The following is an 18890-nucleotide window of genomic DNA, read 5'->3' as shown; positions in this document are numbered from 1 at the left end:
CCGTGACGTAAGCTGCTTTTTGCAGGCATGCTGACAAAAGGAATTGATAATGGAGCCAGCAAGCCAGTCTCAGCCAAGAACGAAAGGTGGGGTGAGGATGTTCAATATGTTGAGTGGCAGGGGCACTGCAACAAGCAGAGGGTCACTGAGTGCAAATTCCCCCATCCTACCCTAATGGTACACCTAAACCTGCAAGTTGTATTACTTCATTGTCTGTCATGTTATCAAGCAAAAGAGTGTGTAAGGTGAAAGTAAAACATATGGTATGTCTTCATTAAATGGAACTAAATGCATTGGTCATGGTGATGTACTCTAAGCCCTTGGTAAAAATACAGTATTATAGTCAATGTTTGCCCTCTAGTGGATGTTAGATTAGCATGCAGGTTGGATTATTTTAAAGACAGACTCAAGTATTGTTTTTTATCCGATTTTGAGATCTTTATTAAACTTTACAGAATAAATTCCTCAACATATTCGAAGCCAGCAGTTTTGAATGCTGGTAGCTCTGGAGCAAGAGCTCAAATTAATTAGGTAAGATGAGTTATCAAATGAAAAACCGCATTTCAATGTAAAAAGGCATATGACGGTTAAACCAACCATATCGTTGGAAATCAAAGTTGTTTAATATGTAGATATATGATTGGTCAAGCGAATACAACATTGGCCAATGAACGACGAGGTTTTTAGTGAGTAGGCACATCAGATGGTGGCGCTTTTTACGCGAACAACAACAAAGGCTGATGAATTGATTGAAGTTTAAAACTTAAATAGTACGCCATATTGACTCTCTTGCAGAGTTTTCACGGTTTACTGCCTTAATGTAACATTAATGCTACAGTCCCCGTCGAGATAGAAATGAATGGTAAGTCTCAGTTGCTTTGCATCGATCGGCTCCTCTAGTGAATGAAGCAGCAGCACATCCAACTCGCATATGTCCACATTAGTTCAGCGACCTAACGGTTATTTTAGGGTTGTCACTCTTATTACACTGGACAGTTAACAGCCCATAAAGTTATAGAACTACTACTCTAAGTGACATATTCATAGCTGATGCGTTTCGTTTTAATCTGACTGTCCCGTGGCTGAGCTAAGCTAACTGCTATACTGTATTTAGATTGACATTCTGAGTTAGGTTGGTTAAGCTAACCCTGTTTGCGATGTGTTAAGTGATAATGTTTGATCAAACCATTCTCCGACTGTCAGCGCACGTCATTGATACCGGTATTTTCACTACTAACCTGTCACTTGACCTTGCAAGTTTTCACATCACCGCTGCTATTATACCCGCGAATAGATCCGATCAGGAGCTGCTGAACCCAAAGGTGGATGGTCTGTTATCAAATACCACATCATCCCTGACATACAAAATGGTAAGGTTACACATACTAGCATGTTTTGTAAAACATTAATCAAATGTTTCTTGGAATTACTTAACAGGGTATACTATGTGTGAGCTTCTGTTTTTTTTTGGCTTATTCCTTTTTCTTTTATAGATTCGAATTGCGGCATTAAATGCTGCATCAACAGCTGCAGATGAGTCTCAAGACCCGTTGAGAACTAAGAAAAGTCGAACAAAAGAGGCTCAGGTACAGTGACTATGCATTGCTTATTCTCTACTGCTGACATTTATGTGCTGACAGCCCCCCCTCCCCCCCTGTGTAGGAAGCAGAGGCTTTTGCTTTGTATCATAAAGCTTTAGATCTGCAGAAACATGACAAGTTTGAGGAGTCTGCAGAGGCATATCATGAGTTGCTTAAAACGCCACTCCTCAAAGAGGTAAACTTGCACACATCATTGTCTTCACTTATTAGTCCGTGATGTATGCTTTCTCATAACTAATAATTCCAATTGACTAAGGAGCTGCTTTGGCACTGCAATATTTTTTCAGCAAACAATTATGGAAATTATTGTGATTATATGAAAAACAATATAAACAGCACTTTTAAATGTGGTTGTCAAAAGTAAGCTTCGGATCATAAAAAAATATCCTACTTTATTTTGCTGTCTAAAAATAAATCCTCGTTTTGAAGTACCTTTTATTCATTGTCTATTTTTTTAGGCCATGCCCTCAGAGGATCAGAGTCTGGGTCTCAAGCATCCCGGCCTGATGTTGAAGTATTCCACTTTTAAAAACCTGGCTAGTATGTCTGCATCACGAGATGACCTGGAGACAGCGATGGAGTTTTACTTAGAGGTCAAACAATAAAACAATGCTACACATCAGTTTGTGCAGCTAAAATTTTATCTTCATGGAAAAAGGATTTTAAAAAAACAAACCGTTTAATGTCCTCTCCATTCTTTATGTAGGCTGTTCTGTTGGATTCCACTGATGTGAACATGTGGTACAAAATTGGACAAGTGGCTGTACGACTGTTGCGCATTCCTTTGGCCCGGCATGCCTTTGAGGAGGGCTTGCAGTGTAACCCGGACCACTGGCCCTGCCTGGACAATCTGATCACTATTCTTTACACACTCTGTGACTACACTTGTATGTTAAACATTAATAATGTCGATTTTGTTTCTGTTGTTTCACAATACAAGCCTTAAAGTGATGGTCATCTGCATCAATATTTCCAGGGTGTTTGTACTTCATCAGTAAAGCCCTTGAAAAGGATCATTGTTACACAAAAGGCCTGGTGTTGAAGGAGAAAATCTTTGAGGAGCAGGCCAATCTTAAAAGAGACACAATGCACATGTTCAAGAGATGGTGACTGCATTAATCTTTCTATCCTTCACCGTAGAGAAATGCTTTAGGAAGCGCTCTCACCAACTTTTCTGTGGATGGTTTGCAGTGACATGTCTGTCCACTATGTGGAAGTAGAGGAAGAGGAACGGAAATCTATTGTGGAAGAGGCTCTGGATTTACGAAAACGCAGACAGGCTCTCTCTTATACGGAGCCAACCCCTGATCTGGTCTTGATTAAGCCTATCAGATGTCTTTCGTGAGTACTCTGTGTTTGCAATTTTCTTCAAATACTACTGGTAATTGTAATCTGACTGTCGTCCACACATACTGTAGATTCCTGAGTGCTTACAACAATTTAATATGTAGAGTAGACTATTAATACTACATTCTAAATTGATTTAAGAGGTGTGTCGCAATACTTTTGCCCATTTAGTGTATTTCATTATATTCTGGGTGTGTTAAATGTTTACCTACATGGGACTATTATCTGAACACAGGTGGAAGTATGTGGGTGAAAGCCTTGTTGCAATGTATAGATATCAAACCACATGTGGGCCGCCACGTATAAGTCTTGGACGCAGGATTGACTTGTCTGCATACCGTGACCGAAGCTTCCTCCAAAACCTGCCTGAGCCCAGCAGTCCGGTCAGCACCGTCCAGACGACGGTGCTGAGCAGCAGCCCCAGCTCATCTCTGCCACCAACTGTACTTCCTGAGCCATCAGCGCTCTCACAACCTGCCATCCAAACCCAAATTACCATTGTGGAAATCCCCACAGCTGCTTCTTCTGTCGGTCAGTTGTGGAAACAAGTTGTGTTTTTAATAATGATTTAATGATGTGAATTTGTTTTTGTTTTTTACATTGTTCCCTCACTGTCCACAGCTACGGTTATGGACATATCTCTGACAGACAAGTCAAAGAAAGCACCTAAAAGGAAACGTGCAATAGAAGATAACGTTGAGACCGCCAAGAGACGTTCAGCGCGGGTTCGGAACACTAAATGCAAAAAGGAAGAGAAGATTGATTTTCAGGAATTGTTGTTTAAGTACCTTCCTTCAAGGTAACTGAATTTGTGCTGTTATTCTTCATACCATTTGTGTGTGCTGTTGTATTTCCTGGTGAATGGTTGTTTGTGTAAATGTGCCCAGTGATTGGCTCTTGATGGATAGGCTCCAGCACACCTACAACCTAGTCAGGATAAGCGGTATAGAAGATAGATAGGTGGATGGTTTGCGTGTGTTGTATGGATATATAATCCTTCCCCTTTTTGTAGGCTAAGGAAGTTTGATCCTGATAATGAAGATGGAAGTCTGAGTAATCTTGAGGCACAGTGTAATGGGAAGGATGACATGCAGCCTTTACTGAGGAGCTGCGTTCCAGTTGATGCAGTTGATTACATGGAATCTGGTACACTTAGTCCTTCATGTTTCTTGATATTTTTAACAACATCTTTCCTATTAACAAAACAATTGTTTTTGTTATTGTTGTTTTTTGTAGAGCAACAGGATGTGCATAACTTCCTTCTTAAAAATATGTCCAATGGAGGAATACTGGACCTAATGTTGTGCTATCTGAAAGCAGTGGGTCAGAAGTTCATGGAGGAGTGGCCTCCTGGTATGACTGCTGTGGCGCTGGAGGTCTACCAGACTTGGCGAAAGCACAGCTGTGGCCTTCCTAACCCTTTGTTTCGAGACTGCAGCAACCAGCACATCCGGGTAAATGACAAAACAGGAACTATTTGCTACAAATCAAAAATGAAAACAATACAAAATTAAAAAAATGTTTGTCTTTCATTGCTTTAATTTCCCCTCACTGTTAAATGTAGTTCAGGAATAATTTCATTTAGTGACCCATAAACATGCTAGAGTGCATAATTTTCAACTGATGAATAGATAGTAATCAGTCGCTTCTTTATGTACAGGAACTGTTGGAAATGAGTTTGGCATGTATGGAATTGCAGTTGGAGCAATGGTTGCACAACAAAGGCAAGACCCGTTCATGAATCATTACACCATTTTAAACATTTGATTAAAGTGTTCAGTATTATAAAATGTCTTATTTGTATATTGACGAGTTACTGTTTTGATTTGTCAAAATTGTCCTGGCAATAGAGTATGTTTGTATTCTCAGCTCAGCGATTTCAATGTGGAAAGTTGCGGGGAAATGCACATTTTCACCTCCTGTTTTATTCCTCCTTTAGTGACTTCGAGAAGAAACAGTGGTTCCTGCAATGACACTGCTGAAAATGAATTCCCTGGGCAGCATTTCCAGGCGGATATTTTGCTCCTGGCTTTAGGTTCATCCCAAAAAGATCTGTTTGAGGACAAGTGGTTAGATGTCACAGTGCGTGTCTACTGGCTGAAGGCAAGATACCTTACTCTCCAGGTAAGTACAACATTGTTTCTTGGACTATATGAATCATTTCAACTCAACCTTAACTAGGTAAGACAAGGAACTGTGTCTCTTTCCAGGGAGACATGGAATTGGCTCTTGAGAGCTATGATGTCTGTACAGGGCTGTTGCAGAGCAAACCCAAGCCCGCTGAAGGGAAATATTATACCATCAAACTGCCTAATTTAAGGGTAGATTCCGCAATCTCTGTTGAGGAGGTCAGTGTACTGGATTATGCCTCAAAATATGTTTTTCGTTTATCAAAAGTCCTTGTTTCTTCATTCCAAATGTTGTTTTATTTTTCCCATGGCCAGATTGAGAAACGACTGAAGTCTCTGGAGCGCTGTCAGTCATTGGAGGAAATCCAGCATCTCTTTGAGTCTGCAGACTTTGAGTCGGTCGTGCGCTTGTTGCAACCTACTCTTAATTACGGCAGCAGGAGTAAACATTTGGAGTTTGTTAGCTCAGCACCAGAACGTCCTGCTCAGCTGCTGCTGCTGCAGGTCAGATGACGCCGCAACTTATGAGGCAACAAAACAACAGCCTTGTTCATGAGATGCTGAGATATGATGTGTGATTGGTGCCTCTCATTCTGCTGCATTTAATTTTGCCACAGAATTCGCTATTAAGGCTCCAAGACTACCAGCAATGTCTCGAGGCAAGCGAGATGGCTCTGAATGAAGCGCTACAGCAGCTCAACTCTTCTTCAAGCAGCTCTCCACCTTTGAAGGAAGAATGGGTGAGCACCCTTATGAAGCTGTTGGAGGGCATCAACATCTGCTTTACCAAAGACTTGGAGATCGTTAGCAACATCACCCACTTCTCCAGTATGGCTCGACTGGCAAACAATCTTATTCAGGTTAGGTTATTACATTACAGACCCACTGATGGCAAGGCATCAGTCTGTATGGGATGATAATGTTTTTTTGTGGTTCTTTTCAGCTGATCGATCATAGCATGACAATTTCTGATGATCCCAAAGAGCCTTATATCTTCTCTGTGCTGCCATGGATTATTTTATATCATATTATTAAACATGAAGAAGCTGCTTTTACCGCTATGCTTCAACAACATATGTCTGTAGGCGATGATGAAGGTTTGTGGACTCTTTGATTTCATGCACGTGTTTTGATAACATTGCCGTTGTACTGAATGACAGTGTTAACATGACTTTTAGATGACTCCAACTCTCCGATGCTGCCATCCTCCCTTATGCTTCTGAACACCGCTCATGAGTATCTTGGACGTCGCTCCTTGTGCTGCTGTTCAGATGGTTTACTACTCAAGTTTTTCGTAAGCTTCGGCATACCGTCACAAACATTTCCTCTAGACTTCACATAATATAATTGTCTATGTGTATTAATTTGAATGTATAACCTTGATATTTACCATAGGTTCAAGTTTTGGAAAAAGAGTTTGCAACTACTGGCAATGCCAGCAACGTACGTCATCCCTACAAAGAGGAGTTGGAGATGGCTTTGGAACAGTGCTTTTTCTGCCTATATGCTTATCCTAGTAAGAAGAGCAAGGCCCGCTTCCTTGAAGACCACTCCTCTCCACAGGTCAGATTTTCCAATCTTAACCCTTGACATGCAAATGTGTGGTCATGTGTGACATAAAAAAGCTTATAAATTCATAGGTGACTTGCACAGTTCAGTTACATACCACCTTCAAAACTTTTTGATTTCTAATAACTAAAACTTTCTCAAAACACTGATTGATATGAAATAGTTTAGAATTGTATAGAATATTTGTGCTCCCCTTAGCAAACCTGCATTTCCAGGGACATTTTACAAAAATAAACTGCTTTTGCATCACATGCACCAGTTTTTTGTAACTAAAATTTGTGGCGGTGAAGGGAAATTATTATGAAAATTTGGTGATAAATAGAACTAAAAACAAACTGGGTTGGACAGTATTTACAGTATATGTATCACAATGATGCGATATCTACAAATTAACTTGTTATGATTTTTTTTTCTGTAAAGGAACAAAAAGTCAATATTTTTGTTGTAATGGATTTGAAAATGTGAGTTTTCATGCGCATTGACACACACGATAACTTTAAAAAACTGCCACATTTATCGCACATGTGACTAAAGAGACGTCATGTGTGACACACACAATTAGTATTGATAATGCATACAAATGCTTCTAGCATTGATTCTGAATGGATTATGCCGTATCATTGGGCAATTGCATGACCAAATTGGCCTCGAGAGACCAACCCTAACCCCCCCTGACTAGTGCTGCAATGTTGTTTTTAATCACAAAATAAATCAATCTGGCCGCCACAATGACTGTTCACAACATGCAGCACGACAATTTACCAATGGCCAGCCTCAAAATAAAAGTTCAATCCTGCAATGCACAGGATGAACAATTGCTATGGCGACTGGCTTTGCTTTAATTTTTTTTCAACTGAAGTTAAATTAAGTAAGTCAATAAATACAGTGCATACAGTGTAACCATCGTCTTCATTTTAGTATCGCTTCTCTTCAAACATTCGGCCGTGATTGTTAACAAATGTTAGGAATAAGTTGCTGGTACCAATATCTGTGTTGAAAATAATTAACAGACTAGCAAGATGACACACATATCACTTCTGTGATTAGTGGCCAATATGGATGGCCCCATTGTTTGAACATTTTGCATAAAACTACAATAAATCAATATAAAGGTGCTTTTTATTTTTATTTATTTATTTATTTTATTTTTTTTGCTTTTAGACACTTTTCCCAGCTAACAAACAAACAAACTACGAATCAAGCCATACATGTTAATTTGGCCAGGATCCCATTAAAGAATTGTAAATTTGGATTTTTTTGCACTTGACCACTAGGATGTGCTATCAGGTATACCAATGGCAATTGATTTAAACTTTTGAATGTGCAGTACTGTTAGTAAAAGCATTGCCTGCCTAAAATAATGGCCTATGTCATTTTTTCCCTTTTTTAATTTATTTACATTTTTTATCTTTATTTAAAAAAAAATTAAGAAAACAAAAACAAACAGAACCAAATACTAATCATATACTGTATCAGTAACTTTATTTCAGGGGAAGAATTAAATGATCTGTTTATATAAGAATGTAGCCAATCTTAGCAGAGGTGGCCAGTATCCTGAAGAGATGATTAAGGCAAAAAATATTTTGTCAAAATATGATTTAGGCCATAATTTTAAGAGGTTTTGCCTGGAAATCCCATTAGATTACATTACAGTACAGTGAATATGCTTTGCCAGCGTCAGATGTAATAAAATAACTCTTAATGTTGAATACGCTAATCTAGTCCTTGGAACTAATAAATGTTTTGCAGGTTGAGCTGCTGTGGATTGATGCCCTTTTCATGTTCCAGTATTTTAAACCAAAGTCACTGCCTGAGTTTGATAGCTACAAAACGAGCACCGTATCTGCAGATTTAGCTAACCTGTTGAGGAGGTTTGCAGGAATTGCCCCCCCAGGTGAAACTCCCACCCTCACCATGGATGAGGTTGCAACCTACATTGAGGGCATGACAAAAAAGGTCAGTTCATGATCCCACATCAAATTTAACTCATTTGCTTCCAAAAATGTTTAAATCTGTTCTATTTTAAATGTTTTAAGTGTCTCAAAGACATATTTATACGTTTTATTATGGTTTTTTTTATGCTAAAGCATACAGAAGGCTTTGATGCAGCCTCTCAACTGAAGAAATGGTAGTTATTACACAAACGGCCAGAAGGTGGCAGCAGAGCAAAATAGATCAACCAGGGCCAGGTTGACTCACAGTTCTAAATAGATTTGTGAATAATGATGAAACTTAGGTATATTCTAATGCTAGAAATATACTCTTTTTTTTTTTTCCTTATGAAAGAGGACACTCTAATCTTTCTTTTGGTAGGTTCCATGTTTTTAATAACAATAAAACTCAATATTCTGTGGGCCTTGCAAATCAGTCATTCAGTGGGTCGCGTTGCTATGCCGGCGGGGCACGTGTGACCTCAGGGAACCCCTTGCCGGATTAGTATAAAATGTACTTGCACATGCACTACAGTAGGTGGCAGTAGCGCTTTAATCGTCAGATAATGCGCATGTCATGGATAGTTTTTTTTTTAAGTCACGGCGGATATTTGGTGGGGCCTAAAATACTTTGTTCTTCCTGATGGTGAAGTGGGTAACAAAGTCAGCTAAGTCAGCTGGGATAGGCTCCAGCACACCAGCACCCATAGTGAGGATAAGCTGTGCAGAGGATGAATGGATGTATATATGTATGTATGGATGGACAGATGGAGTTTCCTCATGTTTTCAATTTGTTGCTTTTTAAGACTCCAAGCCTTCCCGAGGGTAGTCCTCCAGCCCCTCCAATCATTAATGAGGTTTACTACTTGCTGGCTGATTATCACTTCAAGAACAAGGAGCAGTCCAAAGCCATAAAGTTTTATATGCATGACATCTGTGTGTGTCCGAACAGGTAGGTCATTTCACTACTGTCAGTTATTAATTTTAAGTGTCAATGTTTTAAGGTTTTGTAGTAAATGTTATAAATCGAATGTGATGACTTTTGTAGTTGCTTTTTTCATCTTTGCTTGCACTGATGCTCAGTGTGTGTTTGGATAGGTTTGATTCCTGGGCGGGAATGGCCTTAGCTAGGGCCAGTCGTATTCAGGAGAAACTCAATTCAAATGAGCTTAAAAGCGATGTGCCCATATGGAAACACTCACAGGCTGTGCTCAACTGCTTTAAGCGAGCACTTGAGATAGACAGCTCCAATCTGTCGCTCTGGATCGAATATGGAACCATATCATATGCTTTGCACTCATTTGCTTCGCGGCAGCTAAAGCAGTGGCGTGATGAGCTTCCGTCAGAGGTGGTAAAACAGGTGAGGCACATGTTAACAAGGTCTTGCCATTATTTTTTACAGCTTTACAAGCGAGTTATCAAATAATTCTGCGTCTTCATGTGAAGGCCTTGTCTAGAACTGTGGTAATAAGCAAATTTACATCTTAACGCTCTGCTCTGTCTTGATTTTCAGATGGAGGAAAGGAGAGCATCCATGTTAGAGACCGCATCTCAGTGTTTCCAGGGAGCCTCCCGTTGTGACGGTGACAGTGATGAAGAGGAGTGGCTCATCCACTATATGCTGGGCAAGATAGCAGAGAAACGCAGACAGACACCTGTGGAATTTCTGAAGCTTTACAAAAAGGTAAGCAGACCTAGAAACTTCACTTGTTAAGTTTGGATTTTCCTGCTTATATATATATTATTTTCCCCAAACGGACTTGTGTTAGTCTGATAGACACCCACTTTTAGAATAATAACTACAATAGTTTCTGGACTATAAGCCGCTAGTTTTTTTTTATTGCATTCGACCCTGCGGCTAATACAAAGGTGCGGCTTATCCATCAGATCACAATGGGGCGCACTATAAAGGAAGCACAAGAGCGTCAGGCAGAGCAAAACAAACCAAGTGAGCCCAAATACAGTAAAATAGACAAAACAAGAGCGAGACAATTGCGCCCTCATTATGGAAAAGAAACATTAAAACACCTGCGGCTTACAGTCGGGTGAGCCTTATAACCCTGAAATTACTGTACTGTGATTATTGTTAAAGGGAAAAAAAGTTAAATGTGATGAAAGTAACTGCTAAACTAGGCTGCACTCTTGAGATTGTTTCATAATCCACCTACAGAAACAAAGATTACTATTTATCTCCCCTTACAAGATGTTCTTTTATGTGTATGTGTGTTTCCCAAGAGATTAAAAAAAACAAAAACATACAGCATTAGTCATAGCACTGTTCTTATGATTAAATCGTTGGAGGCAGGTGAACTTTGAAATTTCAAACACGATGTCGTGGAGGTCAGGAGCAGTTTGGAGAAGCATAGTGAATTCTTATTAGATCACTTGTAACTTTCCTCTTCCATACTAAAACCCTTCTTGTTATTTTATGTTAGTTTTGTCACATGATCATCCCTCTTTACTGGTGCGTTGAGTGTCATCTGTTTGAATTTGAAGGCAGCACACTTTCTGCATGAAGAGGCTGCCAGGTATCCTCGTAAAATCCATTATCATAATCCACCTGACCTGGCTATGGAGGCCCTGGAGGTAAATCACTCATACAGTATACCGATATTTCCTGAGTTGGTATTTGAGCTGAGTTTAGTAGATCAGAATTATGAGGTGCTCGGTTTTGTTGTTTGAAAGCACTCCCATTTGAAGGCATTGTTTGAATCATTTCTTTCAGTTGCACTTCCGTCTCAGCGCTACCATCTTAAAGCTGCTGGAGGCTAATGAGCCCAGTCTGGACCATGAAGTCTTGTTCAGTATGCTGGTTGAGGCTGCTACAGGGCCCTTTGCCATAGGGGAGGAAAAGAGTATGCCCAGCATACCCAGGTCTAATGAAAAGTAAGTAGTGACAGTCGCACTACAGTTATGATATAAAAAAAAAATCCTTTGTTGTAAAAATAATGTTTCCTCATTCATTTCAGGGAGAAATCAACCTCTGTGATAGATGAAGACTTTAATAGTTCTTTGGTAGGAATAGGCAACATCCTCAGCTCTTTGCTTCCATCAGTTGCCACTCCAGGTGTGACATCGCCTCTCTACGTGGCCACGCCGTTTGACCACAATTACGCCAAACGCAAAACTCTCCGAAGGCAGCAGTGGCAGCAGCAGCGGCATGAGGAACAGCAGGCTGATGGTACAGTCCCAGTCCTAGGCGCTGTCTCTGGGCTTGGGCCCTTTGCCCTTTTTGCACTGGTGCAGGAAGTCTCCTGAGGAGTGCTCAGATTGATAATCACCTTGTGGTGTGGCCTTGGTTTTGAGTTACAATGGATTTTTTGCACTGGGTGATTGGGATGTGGTGAAATGGGCAATATGGCTACAGTCTACTTGACTACATTGCTTTACCGAAACAGTGGTAGATTGAGGTTTGCGAGGGCACGCTGGCCTGAATGTGCACATGCATGTGTGTGGCTTGTCACAGCTTTGTCCTTTTTGCTTTCCTTACCAGTTTGTCAGTATGATTCTCGTAATATAGTTAGTTGGTCCATCAATGATTACTACCGCAATTTCAATTCAAACAACATTATTGGTCCTCAAGACAATTGATTTGAAGCAGCCCATTGATAATAACCGGACACATAGAGAAACAGATGATTACAAAAGAAACTACATTAACAGTCATAACCAATATAATGTAATAAATTAGGAAATAAGAGGATAAAATCAACTGAGATTACTAAATCAAAATGCAATAAATCGGGAGATACTTGGACCCTATCCCAGCTGGCTTTGGGCAGTAGGCGGAGTACACCCTGAACTGCTTCCCAAGCCAATCGCAGGGCACACAGAGACGAACAACCATCCACACTCACATTCACACCTATGGACAATTTGGAGTGTTCAATTAACCTGACATGCATGTCTTTGGAATGTGGGAGCAAACCAGAGTACCCGGAGAAAACCCACGCAAGCAAGGGGGTTAACATGCAAACGCTACCCAGGAAGGCCGAAGTCTGGACTCGAGCTCACGTCCTCTGCACTGGGAGGCGGACGTGCTAACCAATCTATGAAGTATTTACCCTAAAATGTATGTTTAAAACATGGCATCTAGTCACTTATGGGGGCTGCTATTTGAAGGTATTTTTATTCGTGCGCGAGTGAATTCACAACAGTGTGACTTTTACTTTACTGAAGAAAACATTAGGATTAAATTCATCACTCGCAGCAATCTGTCAACTGGCACCGCTGAGTAGTTTTTAAAGAAACATTTTCAAAATGTCTTTGCAACAAGTAAAAACTGACTGAACCTTTTACGAACACTGACTAAAATCCAAAATTTGCTACTATCACAAGCACTCAGGGAGATATAGCTTTAATCTTCACTGACCTTAAAAACGATCTTTTGGCTGACTAAGCACAGGTTTCCACAGTTCCAAATCTTGTGTAATGTCTTTCCAGTGCCTTCAGTTCCTGCAAGTGTAAAAGCTAGTGTCGTAATACTTCTGTATAGTGTAAGAGTCTATCCAAATAATCCACGTACAAATGTGCTTTTGCGAAATTCTGTAAGAAAAGTAATACTTGACGAGCTTACAAGATACTTTATGTAAGATCTTGCTTTAAAAAAAAAAAAAGTTCGTAGACTAATTATTCATTTTCCGAACCATTTAATTATTTCAACCAGATATTACATTGCATATTTGTATACTTCAATATGAAATACAGAGGTAAGCAAGGTCATTAAAGGAATTTTTGTCTCAAATTTTTCAATCTGAAATCTTGTCTACTAAGAAAACTCATATGGGAAAAATACATGCTAATTTTAATTTAAAATTAAAAAAAATCTTTCCACGCATCCCATGTTCCACGTTATGCTTGAATGTGCTTATAATGCAGCCATATTGCCCATGTTGCCAGTTTTGTCCCCCTTCTCCAGATTTTTTCCCTTCCTCCCTACCTACCTGCCTGCTACCTCTTTTGCCTGCTTGCTTTTACCACCTGCTTTGCCATTTACATGCATGTAGTTCCAATGGGGTCACTGTCTTCAGTAAACTCAGATCGTTAACACAATTTACCATATTGTCTGGTGCTTCACGTAGTTGCGTTTTGCTGGATATTGGTGTGGGCTTGACTAAAAATCTTGACTCCCTGGAGATGCCTTGTCCTGTGTGATTCATGTGTTCATCGCACTAATGGGACATATTTGGAAATTTAATCCAATTGGTGCAAGTGAGCAAACTCAGAAGCACGTGGGTGGTCTGTTATTGGCAAAGAACTGAAACTCAAGTTATGAAAATGTGGCACTATGCACTTGTTCGCCATTTCTTCTGCTTAAAGCACATTTCGGTGAGAAGACTGTAGGGCCTGATTCAGACATGCAGTCATCATGAAGGTTGTTTTGTCTTCCTACAATTATTTACTCTTGATTCTGTCTTAACCCAGTGATAGACAATCTTAGCTATATTTTGGATGTCCTACTGATCGTGAGATCAGCTCACATTGACCACTTGAAAGGTGTTTACTTACAAACCCAATTCCCAAAAAGTAGGGACACTATACAAATTGGGAATAAAAACTAAATGCAATTATGTGCAAGTGCCAAATTTCAATATTTTGTTCAGAATAGAACATAGATGACAGGTCAAAAGTTTAAACTGAGAAAATGTATCATTTTAAGGGAAAAATATGTTGATTGTAAATTTCATGGTGCCAACAAATCTCAAAAAAGTTGGGACAGGTAACAATAAGAGGCCGGAAAAGTCCATTGCACTTACACAACAAAAAAACTGCTGGAAGACGAGTTACCACTAATGAGGTCCATTGGCAACTTTATTGGAGTATAAAAAGAGCTTCTCGGAGTGGCAGTGTCTCTCAGAAGCGAAGATGGGTAGAGAATCACCAATTCCTCTAATGTTGCGCAGAAAGATAGTGGAGAAATATCAGAAAGGGGTTTACTAGGGGTGTTAGAAAAAATCGATTCGGCAATATATTGAGATATTACAGTGCGTAATTCTCGAATCGATTCGATATGCGGCCAAATCTATTTTTAAACATACATTTTTTATGGGAATATTCAACAAAACGTCTTACTCAAGGTTAGAATTCACACATTAAGCATGGAAGTTTGTTATATTAATGGAACATTAAGCCTTAATATTTTATTTCAGTGCTGTTAAAACATGAAACAGACTGCAACCTGTTTGTTAAATGCAGTGGCTCAGTTATAAGCCTGAATTTTCAGATAAATAAATACATTTTCATACAAATCTTACAGTGTACATGTACTAGTTTACTGATTAGTATTTTCTCAATTTGAGTAAAAAAAAAAAAATATATATATATAGCAATAATCAATTTATAGATTCATATCGGGATTAATCTAAATCGAATTGTGACCTATGAATCGTGATACAAATCGAATTGCCAGATACTAGGCAATTCACACCCCTAGTGTTTACCAGCAAAAAATTATCATACTGAATGCCCATGATCTTTTGGCCCTTAACGGGCACTGCACCGCAAACAGGAAGGCTTACTAATGGAAATCACAGAAAGGGTTCCAGAAAACATTGTGGGTGAACACAATCCACCGTGCCAGCCGCCGTTGCCATATGAAACTTTACAGTACAAAGAAGAAGCAGACCAAGAAGCGCAGGCGTTTCTCTGGGCCATGGGTCATTTAAAACGGAGTGTGGCAAAGTAGAAACCTGTTTTGTGGTCAGACGAATCACGATTCAAAGTTCTTTGTGGAAAACTGGGGCGCGCTATATCATACTGACTAAAGAGGACAAGGACAACCCAAGTTGTTATCAGCACTCACTTTATAAGCCTGCATCTGTGATGGTATAGGGTTGCATGAGTGCGTGTGGCATGGGCAGCTTCCACATCTGGAAAGGCGTCGTCAATGCACAAAGGTATATTCAGATTGGAGAACAACATATGCTCCCATCCAGGCATCATCACGTTCAGAGAAGATCTCGCATTTCTCAACACGATAATGCCAGACCACATGCAGCACCAATTACAACATCATGGCTGCGTAGGAAAATAATCCGTCCGGGTATTGAAATGGCCAGCCTGCAGTCCACTTCTTTCACTTCTAATGCACATTTGGGGCATCATAAAGGGGGAAGGTGCAACAAAGAAAGCCCAAGACAGTTGAACAGTTAGAGAGACGCGTGTTAGACAAGAATGGGACAGCGTTCCTATTTCTAAACTTGAGAAACTTGTCTCCTCGATCCCCAGACGTTTGCAGACTGTTGTAAGAAGAAGAGGGGATGTCTCACAGTGGTGAAAATGGCCTTGTCCCAACTTTTTTGACATTTCTTGACACCATGGAATTTAAAATCAACATAGTTTTCCCTTAAAATGATAGTTTCTCAGTTTAAACTTTTGACCTGTTCTATTCTGAATAAAATGTAAAAATTTGGCACTTCCACATAATTGAATTCAGTTTTTATTCACAATTTGTATAGTGTCCCATCTTTTTTGGAATTGGGTTTGTAGATAGTTCAGACTCACTAGACAAAAGGTAAAGCTACATTAATGTCTCAGAAGAAGAAGAAAAAAAGAAAAAATAATACCTTTATTGTCGTTGTTGCAACAAATAAATAATACATTTATTGTCTGAATTGGTTCTACAAGGGGATTGGCATTTATGCCCCCGTTTGTCAAAAATGTGTTGTTTATTTTGTAACCAACCTGCATTTTAAATGTAATGTATAAAATGCATTTAGAGGTACAGTTCTGCTTGATATTGTTGTAAAACCAGCTCCCCATATCTTCAACAGCCTCACCAGAGTTTGACCATGATTACTGCTTGCCCAGGTCTTCAATGTGGCTGGCTTCCCTGAATGGTACTGCTCTCCAAACCCACCAAACTCTCTTAGAGGCTATGTCTTCAGTCAGAAAACAGCTCTGTAATGAAGTGCATTCTTAACAGAGGCACCCATTTGCACTGTTCTAACTTCAAATACTCACCTATATAAGATGTTAATCTTTTGGAAATTCCCGTGTGTGTGTGTTATCCTCCACTCCTCATTTGGCTATCTACAGTTCTCTGCCAATGATTCTCCATATCTCTAATAACAATTTAGGGGAACTCTGACATAGTTTTGGTCTCCTACCCAAACTATCCAACCCTGCCCACCCTACCTAACACTCCTTGTGTTATTGTGATTACTTTTAAGTTTGTGTGACTCCCTTTGGACTTTAAAGATACAATATACAGTATAGTACGCTTGAACTAAAGACCCATATATAGCCAACTTTTAGACAAAATTAACTGGAAATACTTTTTCATGATTTTTCTTAGATCCACAGCCATTCAACTGATGAAATAACTTTTGTTGTTTCTTGCTTTGGCAGAACGCAGTCAGGACAGCGAGGTGGTGATGCTTTCTGACTCCAACTCCACCCAGGATGCTTTCACCGATCCCACCAGCTCACAAGACAGTAGCCACAAACCTGCCTGTGGGAAAGTCAGTTCTTCATCATCAGAGAGCACAACGCCTGTGAAGGAAGGACAGCCTGCATCCGAGGACACAGGTATGGGCAGGACTCGGATACTGACGGTGACTACATTATTTGTAGCCTGAAGGAAATGTGAAAACATAATTTTAAAATGTCACTGTATGTCATCAATATGCATGTACCTGTCATCTTTTTTGGGGGGTAAATATTTTTCCTTCTATTACACCGCTGTAGTTATCCCGAATTAGGGTGTTACGGGCAGTCTTCATTAGGGCTGGGTGTCGATCCCTAATTTCCTCAATTAATTCTATTTTGATCCACAAGAGTTCAGTTTGATTCGATTTAGATTTTTCCCAATTTGAATCACTTCATTCCGATACTAATTAATTAATTATAGGACATTCAAAAAATTTTTTATATCAAAGACATGATAAAAACTCCACAAACGTTTCATTGCAAATACAATTTTGCTGAGGCAGTACCTGGTTAAATGATTTGTTTTATTAATTAAAGTAGCACCAATTATAATCACTTAAATTTTACACAAACACTGACATCACAGCAAGGATAAGATGAAAATATTTTCACAATTCTAATTCAATCATTGTAAATATAAATTAAAAAGATTCAGATTTGTCTTAAAGTGCAATAAGTCAAGTCTTTCATAAATGTAAGAAAATACTTTTAAAGGATCTTTGTGCAGTTTGTCACTTTTTTACTCACGACTGCCACTTCTGGCCCAAATTGTAACTGCAGCATCTGTGTCAGGCTCGTTTATGGTGCGCGTGCGAGTACGCAGATGATCTTAAAGCGACAGCCACAGTTGACAAAAACGGAATAAATAAAGGGAAGATAAAAGCTGATCGGTGCAGTCAGTCAGAGTAAAACAGTCAGCGCTCTTTGTACTCATCTGGGCGTTGGTGGCGCATGCATGATGTAAAAAAAAAAAAAAAGCTTTAACATTACCTTTCTAAACGGCACAATGCACCTTTAAATTAATGTGAACAGTAAATTTCAAGAAAACAGTAAGATAAAAAAAAGGCCTTTAAAGTTCTATTTTCTTTTTTTATTTATGGTAAGATAATCGATTCATGGTTTTATGAATCGATATCAGGCTCAAAAAGGAAAATCGATTCAATATCAATTATTCCATTTTTTTTTAACCCAGCCCTAGTCTTCAGTGATGTCTTTGCTACTTCCTACTTTAGAATCACATGGAGATCAGACTGTCCCCCAGACAGAGGAAAATCTAGTTGAGGAAATCGTGGAAATGGTGGTGCTGACCCTCCCTGAGGCTTCAACTCCCAAAATCTCTGCGGATAGCTGCCTTCCGCCTGTGCTTGTACCAGCCACTCCTCCAAAAGCAGCTTCCTCTCAACAGCCTGCTTCTCAAACCCCAGCCAACGAAAGCAAAAAGAAGCCAGAGCCTCCCGCTGAGGTCATTGAGGTGCCCAAGGCCCTGCCTGCAGAACACGCTGACCAGAAAAGAATGCTGGTGGAAATGTGCGTCCGCTCGCTTTCCCTCTGCCTTGGACGGTTCCCTCAACACTATAAGAGCCTCTACCGCCTGGCTTTCTTTTACACCAACAGCAAAACCCACCAGGTCAGTCCCCCTCCGTTACCTTATGCCAACTAATGCCATACTGCTTGACACGCTGCACTAATAAGCAAGTGACGCCAACACAGTATGCAATTAAGCTTAAGCCTCAACCATCTAATCAGTACTCGTAGTATTTGATACGTCAGGTGAGGCCTATAGCAATCATGGTGGTAAACATAGGAATAGTAACAATGGCAGCTGCGATGGCTGCTTCATTTCACCCCTCAACTTCTCTTGTTTGCATTATATTTCATTGATT

General features: G+C 39.7%; 1 protein-coding gene across 1 annotated transcript in view; it reads left to right on the top strand.

Annotated features, from left to right (window-relative positions):
* Positions 1-1224: 1224 nt before the first annotated feature.
* The window catches only part of cabin1 (calcineurin binding protein 1), a 46501-nt gene continuing 28835 nt past the window's right edge, over positions 1225-18890 (top strand). Inside the window, exons 1-29 of the mRNA XM_086075824.1 lie at positions 1225-1370; positions 1494-1586; positions 1663-1776; positions 2060-2194; positions 2308-2488; positions 2578-2707; positions 2793-2942; positions 3184-3479; positions 3570-3747; positions 3961-4094; positions 4185-4402; positions 4609-4672; positions 4888-5072; positions 5159-5296; positions 5393-5581; positions 5695-5937; positions 6021-6174; positions 6256-6371; positions 6473-6640; positions 8396-8602; positions 9384-9529; positions 9676-9937; positions 10091-10261; positions 11074-11163; positions 11303-11463; positions 11547-11758; positions 16350-16415; positions 16927-17106; positions 18240-18634. Coding sequence (XP_085931950.1) covers positions 1368-1370; positions 1494-1586; positions 1663-1776; positions 2060-2194; positions 2308-2488; positions 2578-2707; positions 2793-2942; positions 3184-3479; positions 3570-3747; positions 3961-4094; positions 4185-4402; positions 4609-4672; positions 4888-5072; positions 5159-5296; positions 5393-5581; positions 5695-5937; positions 6021-6174; positions 6256-6371; positions 6473-6640; positions 8396-8602; positions 9384-9529; positions 9676-9937; positions 10091-10261; positions 11074-11163; positions 11303-11463; positions 11547-11758; positions 16350-16415; positions 16927-17106; positions 18240-18634 — 4779 coding nt within the window. The 5' untranslated portion in view covers positions 1225-1367. The remainder of the gene's footprint in view (positions 1371-1493; positions 1587-1662; positions 1777-2059; positions 2195-2307; positions 2489-2577; positions 2708-2792; positions 2943-3183; positions 3480-3569; positions 3748-3960; positions 4095-4184; positions 4403-4608; positions 4673-4887; positions 5073-5158; positions 5297-5392; positions 5582-5694; positions 5938-6020; positions 6175-6255; positions 6372-6472; positions 6641-8395; positions 8603-9383; positions 9530-9675; positions 9938-10090; positions 10262-11073; positions 11164-11302; positions 11464-11546; positions 11759-16349; positions 16416-16926; positions 17107-18239; positions 18635-18890) is intronic.

Source organism: Leptonotus elevatus, chromosome 5, assembly GCF_054856555.1.
Source record: "Leptonotus elevatus isolate MCC_2025b chromosome 5, RoL_Lele_1.0, whole genome shotgun sequence".
Lineage (NCBI taxonomy): Eukaryota > Metazoa > Chordata > Actinopteri > Syngnathiformes > Syngnathidae > Leptonotus > Leptonotus elevatus.
The sequence above is the reverse complement of the archived record's forward strand: the minus strand, read 5'-3'. Positions and strand labels throughout refer to the sequence as shown.